The sequence below is a fragment of the Vulpes lagopus genome, chromosome 2 (assembly GCF_018345385.1).
Source record: "Vulpes lagopus strain Blue_001 chromosome 2, ASM1834538v1, whole genome shotgun sequence".
NCBI lineage: Eukaryota > Metazoa > Chordata > Mammalia > Carnivora > Canidae > Vulpes > Vulpes lagopus.
In genome coordinates this window covers 150,655,014-150,676,319 of record NC_054825.1, presented here as the reverse complement: position 1 = coordinate 150,676,319, position 21,306 = coordinate 150,655,014, and the positions used below count along the sequence as shown (strand labels likewise).

General features: G+C 40.9%; 1 protein-coding gene across 3 annotated transcripts in view; it reads right to left on the bottom strand.

Moving 5' to 3' along the window:
- Positions 1-20,298, bottom strand: part of PDCD1LG2 (programmed cell death 1 ligand 2) — a 58,457-nt gene extending 38,159 nt beyond the window's left edge. For 2 of the 3 annotated variants that reach the window (XM_041743878.1, XM_041743877.1), the window contains exons 1-2: positions 17,945-20,298; positions 6,150-6,218 (exon numbers count right to left, since the gene is read on the bottom strand). In XM_041743878.1, coding sequence (XP_041599812.1) covers positions 6,150-6,218; positions 17,945-18,098 — 223 coding nt within the window. In that variant the 5' untranslated portion in view covers positions 18,099-20,298. Of the gene's footprint in view, positions 1-6,149; positions 6,219-6,353; positions 6,407-17,944 lie in introns of those variants that run through there. The other variant, XM_041743879.1, reaches the window with a different exon arrangement.
- Positions 20,299-21,306: the final 1,008 nt, after the last annotated feature.

Sequence of the window (21,306 nt, the reverse complement as noted above, 5' to 3'; positions counted from 1 at the left end):
ACAGGTCTATACTATGAGTGCTTCTTTGTAAAACACTGCTGATCACACTTGCATTTGCTTAGACAGGTTGAGAACATTGTGGGATGATGCATGTGAAAAGAGATTTGTGCTTCCAAATTTCCTGCATGATTCCACTTCATGACATCCACTTGTAATAACTCTCACTCTAGGTCTCCGGGATAGGACCTTTTTGAGGGTAGATCCCCTTCTGATAGGGATCATCTACAAAGTTTGAGTTATTAAATCCCCCTTTTAACCAAGACAGAGCTACCTGCTACCAAATCCACTCTGGCCTAAAGGGGAATATTTACTTACTCATTCATCAAATACATAGTAATCGTCATCTATGTGTCTGGTTCAGGAATTCACTTTTGCTCTTCTTTTATTTTTTTTTATTATTAGTATACATGATACAGCAGGAAACAGGGAAGAGAAATGGGACTTGCAAGGAACTTCAGTTGCTGAGGCTGAGATATAACAAATGTCAGAGGACTTTGGGTGTTGCCTCTATTGAATTTATCTAGCAAATTTATTTACCACACTTAGGCTTTCTTCTCATGAGAGAGAGAAAGTCTGTAACTTCCTCTGGAACTCCCCCTAGCAGATAGCAGAACTTCCCTCTTTATGCTCTGGGCCTTTGACAAAAATCCATTTTCTGCTTGCTTTTCTCCTTTGTGATAATATGTGTACAGGGGTTGTAGGCTTTAAGTGTGTTACCTCTTAGGCAGGTGATATTTTTTATCTAATGTTCATAAGAGGAAAGAGCAATTAGCAAACATGAATCAAATATCTGAGTAGCTCAGAGTAACTAGAGGATTGTTATTTGGTGTAATTTTGCCTCAATTAAAGCTTCTAAGACATGCCAAGCTGTGAGCTTGATTACTCCAGAAAAACGAGTTCAGGGAATGCAATATACTTTTAAGATCCTAAATTATTCTTATTTACTGCAAATTACAGAGGAAATAAAAACACTCTTGCAAACAACTGCGTGAAAGTATTTTTCTCAAGCTTGGATGCACATCAGAATCATTAATCAGAACACCTCAACTTTGGCCATCTTTGGAATCACTTGGGAGGCTTTAAAAAAAAAAATACCAGGCCCCACCTTGGATCCTTTAAATATAAATTCTAATTCTTTTTTGAGGCCAGCATTAATTTTTTTTTTTTAATCTCCTTGGAGGCTTCTAACGTGCAGAGTATTGAGAACTATTGATTAGATAAAACACCTGCATACACAAACATCTTTTATTATCCTGCCTTTCAAAGCATCCTCAGCTTCACCTGAGAGCAAAATAGGGCTTTAGAATGTCAGGCCCTGCCTTAGACCTAGAGAAGCAGACCTAGAGAAGTTGAGATAGTTCATGTGCACATTAATGTCTGAGAATCAGAGTTATGACACTAGTCTGCATTTGGGCTGTTACTGGGAAGTAGAGTAATAGTTAGCATTTATTAAACACAATGAGCAAGACATTGGAGTCATCTTTATATCATCATCTTATTTAATGTTCCCCAACTTTGCAAGGTAGAGTTACTATGCCTATCTTAACGGGTAGTGAAACTCAGGCTTATAGAAGTGATACAACTTGCCCAAGGTCAAAGAGTGGTAGCTCATGAGGTTGGGATTCCAGTTCATATCTCTGTGTCTTGAAAGCCTGTATGAACAACTCTACAGATATGACCATATATCCACTGGCATGTATATAGTACATCCAAAATGAGATAGATAGACTTTTCAGCTTTATGCTAAGGAAAATATGTGTGGGGTGTGTGTATGTGTGTGTGTATTTATTTCTGAGCTCTTTATTCTGTTTGATTGAGCTATGTGAGCTATGTGTCTGTTTTTCTGCCAATACCATACTGTTTTGATGACTATACCTTTGTAATATAGCTTGAAATCAGGGGTTACTAATTAAGCTTTAACCTAGCACTAAACTCCTTAAGTTATAAGACAAAGGAGAAAATTGAAAAGTTTCCACAACTATATAATTAGGCAGACAAATCCAAAACAAAGCAGGTTTTCCCATTCATTTGGGCCCCTGACTAAATTAAAGGGTAACAAATTTGGCCAGGTCACACAAAATTCATAAATGCAGTTTCTTTAAACAGATTAAAGCAGCTGGTTTGAGTAATGATGGAGCCTTCTTGAAAGTTCTTAGGGAAATTGTGTATTTTATTTGCAATCAAGCATCAATAAGAGTCAGTACCTGGCACATCTCCAGAAACACAAAACAAATCATTTGCATTACCTCCCAAGATAGCTTCCCCTTTAAGCTAATTTTATACTTTTTTTTCCATTTAATAACAGAAGCTGAAGTTTTTTTCAGACTCCATATTTAATGAAGTTGGAAGGTGGGGGCTGTTTTACACAACCATAGTCTTGAGAAAACTTTAGTTCCTAGTTTAGGGTAGAAGCCTGCTCTGGACACCTGACCCATCTGCTCCTCTTTGTAGGAATACTGCAGGGCATGTCTCATTTCTTAGAAATCTGAACCTGATTCTGTTTTGTATGCCTCAGGGACCTGAAGAAGTAGTTTTACAGCTGAAGGTGGATTAAGAGGAGGGATTCAGGGTGTGCTCCCCACCCCAGAGTGACCTCAAGCATCACCATATTCTTATGAGCCCCTGGTTTTTAACTTCTTTGGAGGATGAAGAAAGAAGTAAAAAAATCAATAAATGGAATGATGATTGGGGTTACTTTTCCTGCAAGACATGACAAAGTACAGAAATGACTATTTCCTCTTAAAAGTATCTGGGTTACAAGATGTCCTTAGGTTTTGAAATAAAAATATAGAAAAAAAAGAATTATAATTTTATAGAAATCAGAAGAGTGTGCTATGAGTGAAAATATATACACAAAAAACAGATTGACGAATGGAGTTTAGAAATAGACCCACACAAATATGGCCAATTGATGTTTGACAAACATGCAAAGGCAATTCAATGAGGAAAGGATAGTCTTTTCAACAAGCGAGGCTGAAGAACCTGGACATCACACACACACACCCACACACACACACACACACACACACAAAGTGACCTTTGACATATACTTTATATCTTCTATGATAATTAGCTCAAGATGGATTATAAAGCTAAATATAAAATGTACAACTACAAAGTGTTTCAAAGAAAACATAGGAAAATCTTTGAGAGCCTGGGCTACATAGAGTTCTTAGACATGACACCGAAAGCACAATCCACACAAGAAAAAAGAAGATAAACTGGATTCTACCAAATTTAAAATCTTTGCTGTCCAGAAGACACTGTCAAGAGAATGAAAAGATGAGCCATGGACTGAGAGAAAATATTTGCATATCACAATCTGATAAAAGACTCTAAAGACTTAATAAGAAAATGAACAGACCAATTAAAAATGGTCAAATAGTTGAACACAAACTTTACCAGAGAAGACATATGGATGTCCAATTGCCATGTGAAAATATGCTTATCATCCCTAGATATTAGGGGAATGCAAATTAAACTAGAGATACTTCTACACACCTATTAGGATGACTTTAAAAAACACAACAGTGTCAATACCAAGTGCTGCCAAGAATGTGGAATAATTAGAGTTCTCATACTTTGCTGGGAATGCAAAAATAGTCTAGCCACTATCGAAAGGTTTGGTGATTTCTTATAAAGTTAAATATATACTTGCCAACATGACCCAGCAGTGCTACTGCTAGGTATTTACTCAAGTGAAATGAAAACCCATATTCTTCACAAAAATCTATACATAAACACTTATAGCAACTTGATTTCTCTCAATAAAGGACTGGCTAAATAAGTCACAGCATGTCCAGTGAAATATAGAGAGCCTTTAAAATGAGTGATAACTGTATTCGTTGATTCTGAAACTATGAAGAACCTATCTTGCTGAGTGCTTACTAAGATTTATCTTAGTAATATTTAAGAAATTTTTTTAATGGAGAAAAGGGTAGATAGTACAGTGTTATGAGAATGAGGCTATGTAGGACAGGGCAGATAAAGGGTTTCAGAGAAGTCTGATACAGTCCTACTACTTGACATGGGTGATGGTTACAAGTGTTCACCTTACGATAACATGACGCTTTATACTTGTTTCATGTGATTTCCTGTACCTGTGGTATCTTTTACAACATAAAAGTTTAAATACAGAAAAATTTTAACAGATGGTCAAATCAAATAAAATGAAGACATCTGTGAATCTACCACCTACCCCAAGAACCAGAACATGACTAATGACACAGGTCTACTTCCTTCACCAAAGGTAATCAACATCCTGTATATTGTGTTTCTTAATATCTGGCTTATTTCTAAGCTTTATCATAGATACCTAAGCAATACATTGTTTATAAAAAGGACATTGTACTATATGTTGCCTTCTGTGCTTGATTTTTTGTGTTCTTTTTAACTCAATATTATGCTGCTAAGACTCTTAAGTGTAGGGGATCCCTGGGTGGTGGTTTGGCGCCTGCCTTTGGCCCAGGGCACGATCCTGGAGACCCGGGATCGGATCCCACATCAGGCTCCTGGTGCATGGAGCCTGCTTCTCCCTCTGCCTCTCTCTCTCTCTCTTTCTCTCTCTCTCTCTCTCTCTCTCTGTGACTATCATAAATAAATAAAAATTAAGACTCTTAAATGTAGGTGCATTATTTTTGTAATTAATTTATTTGCGTGCTGTATATTTTTCCATTCGGTTAATATACCACAATTTATGCATTATCCTGTTGATGGGCATTTGGTTGTTTAGGGCTTTTTTGGAAGGACTAACAATGCTGTTTCAAGCATTCTTTTTAAAATTTAGAAATTTACATAGAGAGAGTAATAAGGAATTAAATCCCTTCAATTCATACTATCTTTTTTTTCCTTCTCAAAGAGAGGTGCAAATTTAGGGGTGAATAAGCAGAGTAAGGGAATGACCAGGGAATGAAAGGCCATCTGCGTGGCCACCCTGACAGCCATGGCTCTCCTTGGGCACTGGATCCCATAGCCTGATTGCTTTCATATGCCTTTTAAAGCATTCTTTTAAAAAGAATTCTTATATTTTAAAATTTATATTTTTCTTATACAAGTAAAACTGTATTTCTTTTAATAGCTAGGCAAGGGTATAATACTTCTTTTAATGTATATTTCTTGTCAAAAAAGAAAAAGACCTGGGAAACATAATGGTTAAGATTGTAGTTTTTAGGGCAGCCCTGGTGGCTCAGGGGTTTAGTGCTGCCTTCGGCCCAGGGTGTGATCCTGGAGACCCGGGATTGAGTCCCATGTTGGGCTCCCTGCATGGAGCCTGCTTCTCCCTCTGCCTGTGTCTCTGACTCTCTCTGTCTCTGTGTCTCTTGTGAATAAATAAATAAATAATCTTAAAAAAAAAATATTTGTAGTTTTTATCCTCATCCCAGATCTCTTCCCTTCCCCAGGAGTAAGCATTCTTATCAGTCCTCAGATCCTTTTGTTACTTTTCTTCCCTCAGGTTGCTTCTGTAAGAAATCTTTGAAGTTAAAACTCCTTACTTAGGAAGACATGAAATGATAAGACTTACCAAAAAAAAAAAAAAAATACCCTTGAAGAGATTAATATTTGAACTAATATTATCCGGATACTGTATAGTGGGAAAAAACGAAGAATTCTAAATTTGAGGAGAAAGCAAGATACAATATGTTTATAGTTTCCCTTTGGTTAGTTCTTAAACATAATTCATCACAATGTACTTTTTGGTTTTGTGAATGCCCAGTATCAACATTCAATACATGTCTGTCATCAAATTTAACTCCAAAAACCCACTCCAAAGTGGGAAGATGAGGGCTTCTCTGCCATGCTTGATTATCATCATCACCGTAGCATGATGATGGTTCTAAGGTTCTAAGGACATTAGTTGTGTAGGAACCTTGCTGTGCCACCTATCGGCTCTCGTCATCTTGGGTAAATTAAATACCTTTTCTGAATTCGTTTCCTCATCTGCCATATGGTTATTGTTTCTGTAAGACAAGGATACAGGCAAGCACAAGCCACCCTGGGCACCACTCTTTTTATTGTGCATGTAACAGACAGTAATTGCACTTTCTTTCAAAGAAATCCTTCAGCCTGAGGACCTCATTCTCATCATCGGCTTCAGCTAGGGGCAACTACCTACTCCTCTTCCTCAGGTCCCTCCTTTGGCTCTTTCTTACCTGATGTCTGGTGAAGCTGCATTCCCAGGCTCAAAATTAGCAGGAGGAGGAACATGTTCTGTACCCGATCTGAAATAAACAATTGAAAGTCTCAGGGTCTGCTGCAGTTTTGCTGGGTCTCATGATTTCTTGATTCACTCCTTCCTGAAAACAGGGAAATGACTCGTCAACAAGCCCCTGGAAGATAAGTTATAACTTCCCTACCAGGAGCTCCACTGTACCCTAGTCTCCTGCCTCTTGGTCGTCTTCGCAGTGGTAGATTGGGGTACAGCAGAGCCCCTGGAAGTCAAGTTAAAAGCCGGTTGCCTAGAGATGGGAGATGAGGTAAGAGGAAGCAGGTTGTTCTTTATCAATCTAAATTAGAAGCTCTTCTTCCTTCTCTGACTATGAACTGAACCAGTTCTCATGAATAACCCATACTGGTGATTATCCGAAACTCTGTCTCTTTCACAAAGCCTCCCATAGTTTTTTCAGTAGTGGATGCTTGAAAAGCAAATGACTACCAAATGAATAATGCACACCAACTTCATCAGGTGGACTTGAGCTCTGGGAGTCAGATATTCAAGGATAGTGCTCAGTAGAACAGAGCTCGATTCTCAATGAACACTTGGTATTTGCCTGAGCAGGAAAGTGTCCAGCTCTTTTGAGTGTTGTGTTAGAGTTTGCCCATTATGTGAACTATCTGTTACTTACAAGTTTAGACAGGGAGAGCACAAAACTGGCTACATTGAGTGGGTGTTCGACCTTGGTCCCACTACACCTCCTACTACGCTTCCACCCTCGCTCTCATGCTTTTTCCCATCCCAGGACTTCTTGTGGTTGAGGCAAAAGGGACAGGATACACCACTGTCAGCTATTCTGTTCTCAAAGAGGCTTTCAAAATTTTATTAGCCATGAAATCATTTCTCCAAGGGAAATTGGCTGGAGCCATATATCTAAATCTGGTAAAAGCAGAGCATCTCTGAGTGTGATGGAAAGCCAACAGAAGTCTTGGATCAGGTGAATGACATGATCTCATTACATTTTTAAAATAGGACTCAGCTTTGGTGTGAACAATAGACTCTTGAGAAGGACATTGGGTTAGATAAGACTAGAAGCAGGATGATAGGTGAGGAATGTTTTTACAGAGATAATAGTTTGGATTGAGTGGTGGCACTAGCAGAGGTGAGAAGTGGTCTGTAGAAAGGTATAGATTACATACAAATATATACTTGTTCTTTTTTAATTTATTTTTTAAGATTTTTATTTATTCATGAGAGACACACAGAGAGAGAGAGAGAGAGGCAGAGACACAGGCAGAGGGAGAAGCAGGCTCCCTGCAGGAAGCCCAACATGGGACTCGATCCCGGGTGTCCAGAATCACAACCTGGGCTAAAGGAGGCACCAAACCACTGAGCCACCCGGGCTGCCTTATTTGTTCTTTAAATTTATTTTTTCCAACAGCCTTATCAAAGTATAATTGACATACAATAAAGGATATATGTGTGTACAAATGTATATATGAAAATATATAAATAATAAATATGTATAAAAATATATATATACATTTAAAATACAGACAATTCAGTGGTTTTCAGTATATTCACAGAATTGTGAAACCTATACCATTATCTAATTTTGTATCATTCTCATTACCGCAAAAAGGAACCTCCTATCCATCGACAGAAATTTCCCAATTCCCCTTCCTTCTTCCAACTTCTGGCAAACACCAACGTACTTTCTGTCTCTATGGTTTTGCCTATTCTGGATATTTCATAAAAATGGATTTTCATTTTCTTTTTAAGATTTTATATATTTATTCATGAGATACAGAGAGAGAGGCAGAGAGAGAAGCAGGCTCCATGCGGCAAGCCCCATGTGGGACTCGATCCGGGGCCGCCAGGATCGGATCCTGGGCTGAAGGCAGCACTAAACCGCTGAGCCACCTGGGCTGCCCAGAATTTTCATTTTCTTCAGATAAATACCCAGAAGTGGAATTTCTGGATCATATGGTAGCTTAATTTAAAAAAATTTTTTTAGGAACCTCCATACTGTTTTCCATAGTGGCTATACCAACTTAGAATCTCACCAATGTCCACAGGGGTTTCCTTTTCTCCACATCCTCACCAGCACTTGTTATTTCTTGTCTTTTCAATACTAGCCATTCTAACACGTGTGAGGTGATATCTCATGGTGGTTTTGATTTGCATTTCCTTGATGATTACTGACTGATGTTGAACATCTTTCCATGTACCTGTTAGTTATTTGTATGTCTTTTTTTTTTTTTAATGTCTACTCAGATCCTCTACCCATTTTTATTTTGACTCTGTTGTATGTGTGTTACTACTGAGTTGTAGGAGTTCTTTTTTTTTTCTTTAGAAAGATTTTATTTATTATTCATGAGAGACACAGAGAAAGAGGCAGAGGCATAGGTAGAGAGAGAAGCAGGATCCCCACTGGGAGCTCAATGTAGGACTCAATCTCAGGACCCCAGGATCATGACCTGAGCCGAAGGCAGACACTCAATCACTGAGCCACCCAGGTGTCCCAAGTTGTATGAGTGCTTTAGATATTTTGGATATTAATCCTTTATCAGATAAATGATTTGCAAATATTTTCTCCCATGTAGTAGGTTAACTTAATTTTATTGATGATTTCCTTTGCTGTGCAGAAGCTTTTTATTTTGACACAATCCTAACTTTTAATTTTTGCTTTTGTTGTTTTTGTTTTTGGTGCCAGATTCAAAAATCATCACCAAGTCCAATGTCAAGGAGCTCATTGCCTGGGTTTTCTTCTAGGACTTTTTTGGTTTCAGGTCTTACATTCAAATCTTTAATCCATTTTGAATTAATTTCTGTGTATGGTATAAGAGAGTGGTCCAGTTTCATTCTTTTGAGTGTGGCTATCCAATATTTCTAATACTCTTTATTGAAGACTTTGGAATATATTCCTCAGTTTCTTCATTTTGCCTGATTCTCTGTGTTTCTACACAGTAGATGAAACAACTACTTCTCCCAGTCTTGAAGAATTGGTCTCATATACAAGATGAAAGGGTTGCTGTTCAACCCTGCTTCAGCCCTTGGTTGTCTTGCAAACCTTTGTGCTTGTCCAAGCAGCCGATTCTATTTTTAATAGCTCCCAGTAGTGGAAGATGTGCCAAGACCTGTCAGTAGCCCAAAGAGCAGGATCTTACACCTAGATTCAGGTTGGTTGAAAGATCCTTAGGCAACAGCTAGTGAAAGTATGCAAATAGTACAGTCATGTGGGCTGGAAGTGTAAGTCCTATTGGCCAGCAGGGCCAAGCAATCTAGAGTATTCTCTGGGTAGCAGTCACAAAAATCTGGGACCCTGATGACTAATACAAGCCTTCTGCTGGATCATGCTGGTGAGCGGAAGCAAGGCAGAGGGAGAGCACCAAGATGGCATCTATAGCCTGTGGTCCTTGAGAGCATCTCTGCAGGCCACTAAAGATGTACAAGACCTTAAACCTGAAGACTTTAAACCCGCCCCTCAGGTTGAAGCTCTAGGAGAAGCAAAGAGGCTTCTCTCACAGAGAGAACTAGGGTATGTACATCAGTCTGCTATTTATTCAGTGTTCTGGGGGCAGCAGCCTGCCCAAAGACATCTCTGATTCTCAAAGTCCCCTGGAAAGGAGTAATTCAATCTTTTGGTCAATGGAGTCAGATGATGTAGGTGTGGGAAATCCCCTAGGCAGCTGCTTAAAAAAACCAGTACACAAGACACCTAGAAGGCTTCCTGCCCGTACGTACTGGTGCTCTGGAGTGACTCAGAGGATGAATGTGCAAAGAGCACCAGCCTTCCAAGGTCTCTGGAAAGGATTACACCATGCCCTAGAGGTGGGTTCCTTAGAAGTTTGCCCCTCAGGGTGCAGCCATGTAGATTAGTTAACAGGCTTCCTTCACAGAAAGTCTGGCCCCCTTACATTTCCATATGAATTTTAGGATCAGCTTGTCCACAAACACACACACAAAAAAGCAGCTAGAATCTTGATAGGAATTCCACTGAATCTGTAGATCCACTGGAGGTAAAGAGCTATCTTAATGATGTTAAGTCTTCCAGATATGAACATAGCATGTCCTCCTATTTACTTATGTCTCTTATCTTTTCAAATAAGACATTATGGGGTTTACTGTCAGGTTGAATATGAAGTCTGATGAAAATAGACAAATCCAGGAAAATTTCCAGATTTGAGGCTTGAGGCATTAAGGCAATGGAAGTACTCATTTTAAACTGGAGAAGACCGAAACAGATCAAGAATCAGAAATCAGTGTATGTTTGGCATGTATGTGGTTTGAGATGCCAACTAGACATCCCCATGAAGATGTTTAGTAAGCAGTTGGATAACAGGTAGTGCAGAGTCTGGGGTGGAGATAAAATTGGGAGTCTTCAATGTCTACATGTTACTTAATGCCATGGGGCTGCATGACATTACCACCAGGAAACACAGGAGAAAAACTGTCCAAGGATTGAGATGTGGGGCATTCCAACCTGTATGGATCTCTGGGAGGGAGAGCACTAGCAAAATAGATTTAGGGGAAGGGCAAAAATGCAACCTAATCCTGTCTTTTATTTTCTGTTTTCTGATGTTTTGAAAATGTGATGCATATTGGTCATGCAGGGACTGCCCCTCCAGGATTAGCCAGTTCTTCAGACAGTAAACAATTCACTCAAGGGGCGTCTTTCAAATGCAAACAAAGTAATCCAGAACCCCTAACTCCAACCACCTCCTTTACTGTCCTAACTACCCCAGGGCCAGGTACCACACAACAAGGGACAGCCCCTAGTTCCAAATCTTGATGAACTATTTCAAACTAGAAAATGTAAGCCTGCTTATCCTGCCTTGCCCATTCCTTCTTGTGGAAACCACAATAAAGGCTTCTGGCTACATTTCCCCTTCTGCTCTACCTCCTTTCTGACCCTGGTGCTTCTCTGTGTGACCACTGCAGTGTGGCATGCCTCCTTTCAGGTTCTGAGAACACAACAAACTATTTTTTTTCAATGGCCATTATCTCCTGATCTGTTAGCCTTGCCACATCTTAATTATAATGAAATCTGGAGCTTAAGACACAGTGCTACAAGGAGGGAGTACTCAGTTGAGCCAGTGCTCCTGGGAGTTAGCATTAGCAGCGTGGAGGTCATGAGTGAGCCTGCTAAGCATGACATTGGTAGATTTGGTGTAGATGAGAACCTGTGGAAAGTGGAGAGAAAATGAGAGGTAAGGGTGCAGAGAAAACAGAGTATAGGCAGAGCTTCAGAGAAGAGTGCTATAAAGGGAGAGTGCAACGAGGCAGTAGCTAGAAGGGACTGTGAGATCCACAGTGGGCTGTAGTCCTGTTCTCACTTTAGGGAGGGATGTATTAGTCGGTAACAACTGGGAGTTCCATTAAGTGCTTTCCATAGGGAAATGCTGGGCCTTAGCTGGACTTGAAGACTCTCTTCCTTATTGAAAATACAAATGTACTCAGACAAGATATCATCTTAATATTGCACTTGCCCAGCATTCTTATTTCTAGAGCTCAAAACATTAGCAGGTAACATCTTCTAACAACAGAAAGGATGCCTGGCTCATCCACCCCTGGTTATAACTTCCCCTTCTTTCTTGCCCATCCTAGGGGACTTTCCTTGTACACTGCTGCCTTTGGCCAACAGAGAGATAGACAAAACATTACTATGAAGGTACTTTCCAACCAGTCACCTTCTTCTTTCTAGGGATAGCATCTTCTGTGCCTTGGTTAAAATCTCACACACTAAAGTCAGACACATCTGAGTTCCAATCCTGGGTCTAGGAATTATGAGCCTCTAAGGACCTGGGTACTTCATAAAAACTCTTTGTGCCCCATTTTCCTATGATGCCAATAACACCCATCTCAAGCCAGAATCTTGGGTGTGTCATCTTAAACCTACACATCTCTCATCTTACAAAGAGCCCATCCCCCAGCCCTGTTAATTCTGTGCCAGAATATTTCTGGATGATGGTTCTTCTTTCTAATACCTCACTGCTGTCACTTTAATTCAGTATCTTGTCATCCCTCCTTATATTGTAGCAGAGCATCCTGCTCAAAATCCTTTGATGGCACAACATTTCACTGAGAATAAAATTCTAAATCTGTCTAGTAGGCCAGGCAAGAGGGACATCTACCTTGAGCCCCATGCTATAGAGAACCCAATAATGGCCATGTGGCTTCCTGCAGTGTGAGGTGTTTGTTAAGAGTGTCCTCTGGAATTTTGACCCACCACCCATCACAATTTGGGTTCTTGGGACTCTGGAATTCTCTAAATGTCCCTAAACCTACTTCTAGGCCTGTGGAACTTCTTCCCCAGATCCATTGCCCCAAGGGCTGACCTTGCTGCCAGTGTGCATCTCCCTACATCCAGAGCCATTCCTTGCTCTTTCTGGTGAGACAGTGTCATGCAAAATCACAATAGTACCACCTCTCCAACATTCCTAACTCTCCTTAGTCTCTCACTTTTCCAAAGCATTCATTACCAGCTAACATACCATATAATGTACTCATTTGTTATGTTAGATTATCAGCTGCCATCATCCCTAAGAATATAATCACTAAGGATGGAGATCTTTGTCTGTTTTGCTTACTAATATCCTTCAGTCCCTAGAGCTGTGTCTGGCAGGAAGCTGGCACTCTACTAATATTGGTTGAATGAACTAGTCCTTTACCTGGCAGGCAGAATTTCTTAAATACGAAATTATCAAATGCAATCATGGCACTCCCACTTAAAAACACTTCAATAGCTCCCATGGTTTATTAGGTAAAATTCTCCTTAGCATGGGCTACAGAACCCTTTCAAATATGGTCCCTCCTGCCTCAGCCACAGAAATAATAACGTGTGCTTTCCATGACTGGGTCCTCACAGGTGTTCTGAGTTTCTAATCTCTCATATCTGATCTCAGTTTATTTTGTCTAATATTATTTTTACTCTATCTCAGTTTCTACTTGAGCTCAAAGAAACTATCTTGGATCATAAATATTTCCTTAAGTGGCCTTACCTTCTTCTGCCTTCAACACAAGGACATAAGCCTTTCCTAACTGCTCTAAGCTGTTCCTTCTGCCTTGTTTTCTGCTATTAACTAGTGTTAGCATTTACCTCCTTGCTGGTATATTAATTGGTTACACATCTGTGTTCTGTGCTAGAACGAGAGATCTTTGAACTGTGTGAGGTCCTTAAAACAATTTTGTTTTTCTTTGGGTGTGTTTGCGTGTATGCATGCATGTTTTGTGAGTGTTTATAACTGTTTATAATGGATTATGACTGTTCGCTGAATGGACAAATGAATGAGTACATGCATGGTAATTTAGCATCATACTCTGAGACTACTGGCCCCCAGTTGATTTCTTCCTCTAATGGAGAAACAGAAAACTTAATTTGGGAGGCACCTGGGTGGCACCTGAGGGTCTCACCTGAGGGTCTGCTGGGTGGCACCTGAGGGTCTCACCTGAGGGTCTGCCTTAGGCTCAGGTCATGATCCTGGGGTCCTGGGATGGAGTCCCACATCAGGCTCCCCACAAGGAGCCTGCTTCTCCCTCTGCCTGTGTCTCTGCCTCTCTCTGTCTCTCATGAATAAATAAATAAAATCTTTTATTTAAAAAAAAATTTATTTGGTTAATAATTTTGGCTCCAAATAAGAAAGAAATTTTCATCAGTTTAAGTCACTGACTGTGGAATGGGTTGCTAATGGGGTGAGGACGTCATCACCCCTGGAATTGCTTAAGCAAAGGTGCATGTTGAAGGAAGCATTTCCACAAGTGACGGGAGGTTAAAAGAATATCTCTTTAGTAAGATTATTTATCAGGTTGTCCCCCACAAAGAATGTTCCCATAGGTATCTCAAGCCCCTCACCAACCTCTCTCAAAATGCCAGGACATCTCAATTAGATATTTGCCTTCTGGGTGCCTTAGGAAAATGGCATTTTCTGAAAGAGTAGGTTCTGGAAACCTTCAATATTAGGGAATTATGAGCTCTTTTATATGCAGACTAGCAAAGCCTGAAAGAGTATTTGGAGAACTTATAGAGTGCATTGCCAAAATTGATTAACTCAAGGAACATTTACAGAGCATCCATATGTAGGGTACTCCTTTGGTCACCAGAGCATAGAGATGACTCTTTTCCATGAGATGAAATGAATGCGTTCAAACAACTATGCTCCCTCTTCAGTCTCCCTTTTTAAAATTAACCTTTGTTTGGATATAAGTATAATACTGTCCAGGCCTGCATGATTTTTCATTTTTATCTTAATTGTAGATTCCTTAAGTATGCATTTGTTTGTGTTGGAGCTTCCATCAGGCAGTGGATACTCATTGTAACTCTCTGTTGTTAGGCAAGGTAATCTCTAAGGAATATATTGGAACATGAGCAGAAACAAAACAAAACAAAACAAAAACAACAGTTTTCAATCAAGTGATCAGCTTAGCTGAATTTCTTAATTTCTAGGTCATTCTTAATGAATTTCTGGGTAATTCTTAACAATTCTGCCTATGAACACACCCTAGTGGTTGAGGTGTCATCATGGTATGAAATAGAACAGAGCAGCACAGGATATAAGATTTGAGAACATTTTCTGGTGGCTCTGCAAAGAGTCATGAAGTCCCAAGTTCTCAGGCTTGAGAAAGAAAAGAAGCAAAGGCCACTTTTTTTAGATTGGTGAAAAGTCTTGCTCAGATTGGTGTCCTGCCCTTGTTGTCTCCCAGGCTACTAGGGAACCTACTTCTCTTGATGGCATGGTCTCTGAGGTAGGCATCAGGAGACATTAGTCAATGTAACTTCAGTTCAAGTTTAACTTACATTCAAATTGAATCTCAACTTTTTAGCCAATAAATAACTATGCTCCCACTTTTTCAAGTCTTTGAATTGGGAATCAATTCAAATCAAGGTGGGGAATCAAGATAAGGATTCCTGTAAGAGAGGGTTTCTGCCCTTGAAGACATGATCACGTAGTCAGAAAGCTAAAAATCTGTACATGTGAAAAATGACAAGAAGTGATGTGAAAGGTTTTACTAAAAATACCCAAACCACTGAAGTTGACTGGTAGGATACTTCTAAGAGTGGGATTTGGGGAGTTGGAGCCACTCTTGAGGCTCTTACAGAAATGTTAGAAGTAATCTCAGAGATTCACACATACAGAGCTTGTTGAGTGGCATATCTAGGCTGGAAATATAGGTTGAGACAAAAATGTCAAGGGCTTAATGTCAGGTAGACCTGCCAGGAAGAGATAGTGATAGTTACTCAACAACTGAGTGAAAATACCAAAGGAGGGATCCCTGGGTGGTGCAGTGGTTTGGCGCCTGCCTTTGGCACAGGGCGCGATCCTGGAGACCCTGGATGGAATCCCACGTCGGGCTCCCGGTGCATGGAGCCTGCTTCTCCCTCTGCCTATGTCTCTGCCTCTCTCTCTCTCTGTGTGACTATCATAAATAAATAAAAATTAAAAAAAAAAGAAAAAGAAAATACCAAAGGAGTATTTGAAATAGATCAAAGCTGGTGGTTTTTTTTGTTTGTTTTTTGTTTTGTTTTGTTTCGTTTTGGTTTTGTTTTTTGTTTGTTTGTTTGTTTTTGTTTGTTTGTTTTTTGTTTTGTTTTTTGGTTTGGTTTGGTTTTGTCTGTATAGAATTGAGGGGGTGAAATGGAATGCCAGTCACTCAATTAGGGGGTCATGGTATTAATCCAAATGTTTGAAAACCCCTGATTCAGGGTCAGAAAACAGAAGAAAGGCAGAGGAAGAAGAAACTTATTATAAGGCAATTGTCAAAACAATTAACAAGTGATCAGCCATTCAGGAAAGAAGGAGAAGCAACAAGTGGACTGTGGTTTTGAGGCCTGACAATCAAGACAATCCTGATGCCACTGCAGAAGGGTGGGACAAAGGAAATACTGGATCAGGAGCCAAGTTTTAGAGCTGGATTCTATGAAATGAATTGGGTTTGAGTCAAAGTAATTGAAACAATTCAAGAAAAATGAAAGTTTAATATTTGAATAGAATTCAGGGATGAAAGATAGAAAAAGTTATTTCCAATATGCAAATGATAATTGACATTGGGGAATGAATTAACTCTCTGAGAAGGAGAGTATAAAAATGTAGCTTAGAGAAAAAAAGGTCTGAACTCTGATGAATACCTCCAAATTAGGAGAGCAGGTGTAGGAGACCAGGGAAAAAGATAAAGCAGAAATGGCCCTAAGAATATAAGAAGCTCCCCAACCTTAGTATCTCAGAGCCAAGGGAAGAAAGCTCCAAGAAGCAGAGGGGGTTGATATTAAAGGTCTGGAAAATAAGAACTGGGAACCAGCCCCCAAGGTGTTAGAGAGGGTGGGAAGGCAATTTGCTGATTAGGGCAAGATAAACTTTCAGATTCGCTCATCCATCCTGGAATTCTGTAGGTCGATTAAAGACTGAGAGGCTCCTGTGGGAGCCAGGTTGTGACAGAAGGAGGTCAGGCTGCAGGTGCTTCATTATATGGTAACTTGAGCATGCCCCAGTGAAGGCACATCCTGTACTTGGACATTTCTATGTGGAATAAAAAATGTCACACAACAACCTGTGGAATCTGTCCCATGCATCTTAAACCAAGTGAACTCAGAACATGACCTGAAATACTGTCTCTGAGTTCATTTGCACTGTCTCCTTCTCAAATCAACCCCAAGTTGCCCCCTGTATCTTCCACAAACTTCCCACATCTGGCGATTTGGCTGCAGATTCATCAAATCAAATCACTTACAACTCAACAAACACCTAGTGAGTGCCTGTACATGTCTTGAAGCACTCTGCCAGGTACATGGGATTGAGAGAACCTAAAAAGTGTGGTCCTTGCCCAGGAAGAGCTCCAGTTGAATGGAAAGGCTCACACAGAAGAGAAATATGGAGAGAAGACATCTGGAAGGCACAGATAAGGAAAGGCGGCTGGGAGTGACAGTCCAGGTGATGAATGTGCATAGACCACTCCTGAGAGACAAGAGCAATATGATTCATCCATTCATTGACTCTTAGGCTTGGAAGGGAGCTTGAAGAATAGCCAGTCAATTGGCATTTGACTCCTGAGACTACATCTGATTACTGCTGACACTTGAGTATCTCACTGTGCATTTTGTCAATGGATGTCTGTGATTCCCTTCCATGGAACCACAGAAGGGCAGCGTTAGAAGGCCTTATTTGTAGGCAATTTCACCCAAGCTGCTCACTTCAACGCTCTCCCATGTGAACCTGTAGTCATCTCTTTCCTACCATGTGCACCTAGGCAGTGAGCAATAGAGAAAAATGGCTGCAGGTTTCTCTCAGTTAGCTAATCTTGCTCTAATTGAATCATATATTTTTTAAAAATAATGCTTGCCTGTATTATAAGTTATTTTAATTGTGGTTGGGGTTTTTTGTTGTTGTTCTTTGTTTTAAACAGCTTATACTTAGAGAATAGCTGGTAAACACAGGCTGGCCTGTGTGTGGAACAGTGATTGCCTGCCAAAGGTATAACCACAAACAGATGTCTAATGTAAAAACAAAACAAAACACGCAAAATTTTAGGTTTGATTGACTCTTCCCAAATTCTAAGCTGAGAGACAATCGCAAGATAGTTCTCTTTTTTTTCACTGCACATTTACTTTGTGCAGAAAAAAAAAAAACCCTCATCTCCTAAAACTTCCTACCACATATAATAAGTAGACAAGCAAGCAGAAGAAATCCCACTATTTTGGAGACAGCCAGAAATTAGCTTGTTGGTGCGCCTGAGCGTAATTGCCAAGGCAAAGTTCCTCCTGCCTCCAGTGATGTGGAGTGAAATTTTGCTCACACTTACCCAACTGTGGCGGCTTCACCATCGTCTGCCACACCAGCTCAAGGCAGGAGAAAATCTCCACCAATTGACACATCAGAACTTGGCACCACTCCTCAGGAAAAGATGTAAAGAAAGCACAACAACAAATAATTGCTCTTGCATCAGCTCCCCTCATAGAAGCCAATAAACAGCCAAAACAAAATGTTGTCACTTAAGGTACTTGAAGCAAGGGAAGAAAACATGTCATCTCCATCCAGCTCAGGCTTCCTTGTAACATGAGGGAAATTCAAATCAAAACTGGCTCTGAGGAACTAACTGAAGCCCAGCCTACTGAGAAATTTTGGTTTTGCTTTTAAGCGTGGCTTCTGTGCCCTCAGAGACCCCTTGAACTCTGTCCCTGTGTCCCTGAAGCTGGTGCAAGCTCAGTGGAAGGAGAAGGGGAGGGAAAGAACACCAGCACATTCTAGCTCTGCACCAGAAACTTTACACAGGTACCTTTGCGAGCTTCCCAGTGCTCTCCTAAGAAGTTATCACAAACTGGGTGGCTTAAACAAACAGACTGTGCTCACACTTTGCTCCCATTTCTGGAGATGAGACATGTGAAATGAGGTGTCACAGGCCACACTCCCTCTGAAGGCTCTAGGACACAATGCTCTCTTGCCCCTTCCTAGCTTCTGGCAGATTCTGGCAAGCCTTGGCAGTCTCCTGGGCTTGTAGCAGGAGGATGTACTCCAATCTCTATCTCCAACCTCAAATGACCTTCTTCCCTATGTGTATCTTTGAATGTCCTTTCCTCTTCGTAGAAGGACACCAGCCACATCCTAAGGACACAGTGCCCACCCTAATCCAGGATGACTCCTCTTAACTAATTATATCTGCAAATACACTACTTCAAATAAGATACAGATTCTGAGGCTGCAGGTGGACATACATACTTGAGGAACATTATTTAACCCACTACACTACTCTGTTTCATTCTTGGAGCAATGCGTGGTCTAGACACCATTAGGCTCATTTTACATATAAAGAGAGAGTTGAGGTCTAGCACCCCTTCCTCAGTTGCATGGATGAATTTGAACTCAGGCCTCTGTGGTCTTACTACATTGTGAGGCTTTTCAGTAGTAACACTCAAAGCAGGTGCAGGAAAGGCCAATTTGAATGCAAGTCTGGATGACCCATCCTGTTGCTATTGCCACATCCCCTTGGGCTCATAGGGGTGGGATGCGCAGGGACGGGGCTCTGAAGCTCAGATAAGGCATGCTTTCTTAGCCATATCTCCCTAATGCTTTCTTGTCCTCTCTCCATGCTTTGCCTTTAATTGAGCTTCTTCTGAAAAAGCAGTGCTCTCCTTTCCTCCTTGTTCTTTTAACTGAATCCCTCAAACAAGAAGGAATGAAACTTGTATTGGCTACAAATGGGACTGGCTGCCTAGACCCCAAAGGTGGGGAGGGGGTGTCTGTGGGAAGTCAGCCTTCCCCTGGGGCCCTGCTTCTCCATGTAGAGTCAGGGCAGATGGCTGCTCTTACCTCACCTTTTTCAGCTACTGTGATAGTCTGAGGAATGGGCATATGTCCCCTGTCTGGCCCTCAGAAGTTAGTTTCTTCAGGACCCCCACATCCTCCACCAGAGTCTTGAGGAGGGAGCCACACTCCTCACTGTAACCCTTCCTTTGTCTGGTCTAAGCTCCTCCTTCTCTGCCCACTTCACTCCTTGCTCTGGGCTCCTCTCTGTACAACTGAGATTTAGGAACAGACTCAGCTTAGACCAAGGGAGGCCTGGGTGTTTTGACAACAGTGCCCAAATAAAATTCACACTGATTTCTCTGCACATTTGCTTGGCTCATAAATCCACATGCCTCAACAAAATACCAGAGGGGTAGATACCAAAATGTTAACAGTTTCTGGGTGGAGGACTTGCAGGTGATATTATTTAGTGTCGTCTTTTTACTTATATTTTATTTCCTAAATAATTTATCAGAGACACAAATGACTTTTGTAAAGACATAGAAAAAAATCTTTAAAAATCAAAAATTGGACAGTACAGTTCAATTGCTAAGCAACAGCAACAAGAAAACATTTGAAGAACTTGGCCAAGGGGTTATGTGTGTTTCCAATTTATTTAATTTAGCATTGTACCCTTTATAGTAGAAGATCCTGGAAAGACCTAGCTGAATTGTGTGTGTGTGTGCGTGCGCGCACATGTGTACACATGTGCAGGTGTGATTAGGCTACAGATCACTCCGTGTTGTACATATTTGGTAATGGAAAATTAGAATATAGGTCATAAATATTGCAATATGATAAGCATAGTAATAACCTCACCAATGTACACCACCAGTCAGTGTTAATTATTTCCGATCCAAAAAACAAGTCTAATCTTTCCCATCCTGCTTGGCCTTATAGAGAAAAAATAAGAGAAGGCAGCTTAAGAGTGAGAAAGAAGGGCAGCCAGGGTTTTGGGGAAATGAGCAAAGATCAAGAGCCCAGGAAGGGGTGAGAACCGCAAGGAGCCAGCAGGTTATCTGGAACCAGCCTTAGCAACCTCCCCAGAGTCAGCGACCAAGGTCTTGATGTGGGTTTATCTGGAATGTGATGACAGCAGATGATGGCTAGTCCCCTCTTGAAAATGGAGAAACTCATAGGCAGCTGGAGACAGAGAGGGAAGAGGAAACCGGCCTTCCCTGGTGCATGACTGGCCCAGGGACTAGAGATCAGCCTGGTGATCCTATAGGAGTCACACATATGGCTTGGATCCCATCTGATCCCTGCCTGCGAAAAGAGGGCCTAGCCTTAATGTGAGGGAAGGGAAGGTGAGATGGGGGTGTTCTGGCCAGAGCAATAATGGGTGTTGGTTTTAGAAGGAAAGAGGTCAAGCTTTGGCTAATTCTCTGAAAGCAACTCAGATAAAAAAAGAGGTTTGTTTTCAGTTGAATGGGTTGATGGGAGTTATGGATAAAGTACTTTCCTGTCCCATTTCCACCCAGCTGATGCATAGGGACAAAAGCACCTGGGAGACAGCTCCTTGTGGAGAACAAAGTTACTGAAGTCACAAAGGTCAGATTCAAGAAGGGAAGTCTCTGGGGTACAGAGCTGGGAAATGAGGGTGGAGGATGGAGGAGTGGCAGAAGCTGAACTGTCCACTAGCCTTTCTAATGTAGAATACAGAGAGGGGTTCCAGAGACAAGGAGGAGGAACTTCCAGGGACCTGAAGAGAATGTCTTCTGTTCTCTTCCCCTCTTATCTATGGGGGAAAGAAAAGGATGCTGGATATCTTGAGGCTTGAGGGTGCTCTTAATAAAATGTGACACCTGATTCTTGCCTGGAGTTTCTGAAGGTGGGAAGGAGGTTTCCTGAAGGACCCCATGCCTGGGTGTGGGGAGAGCT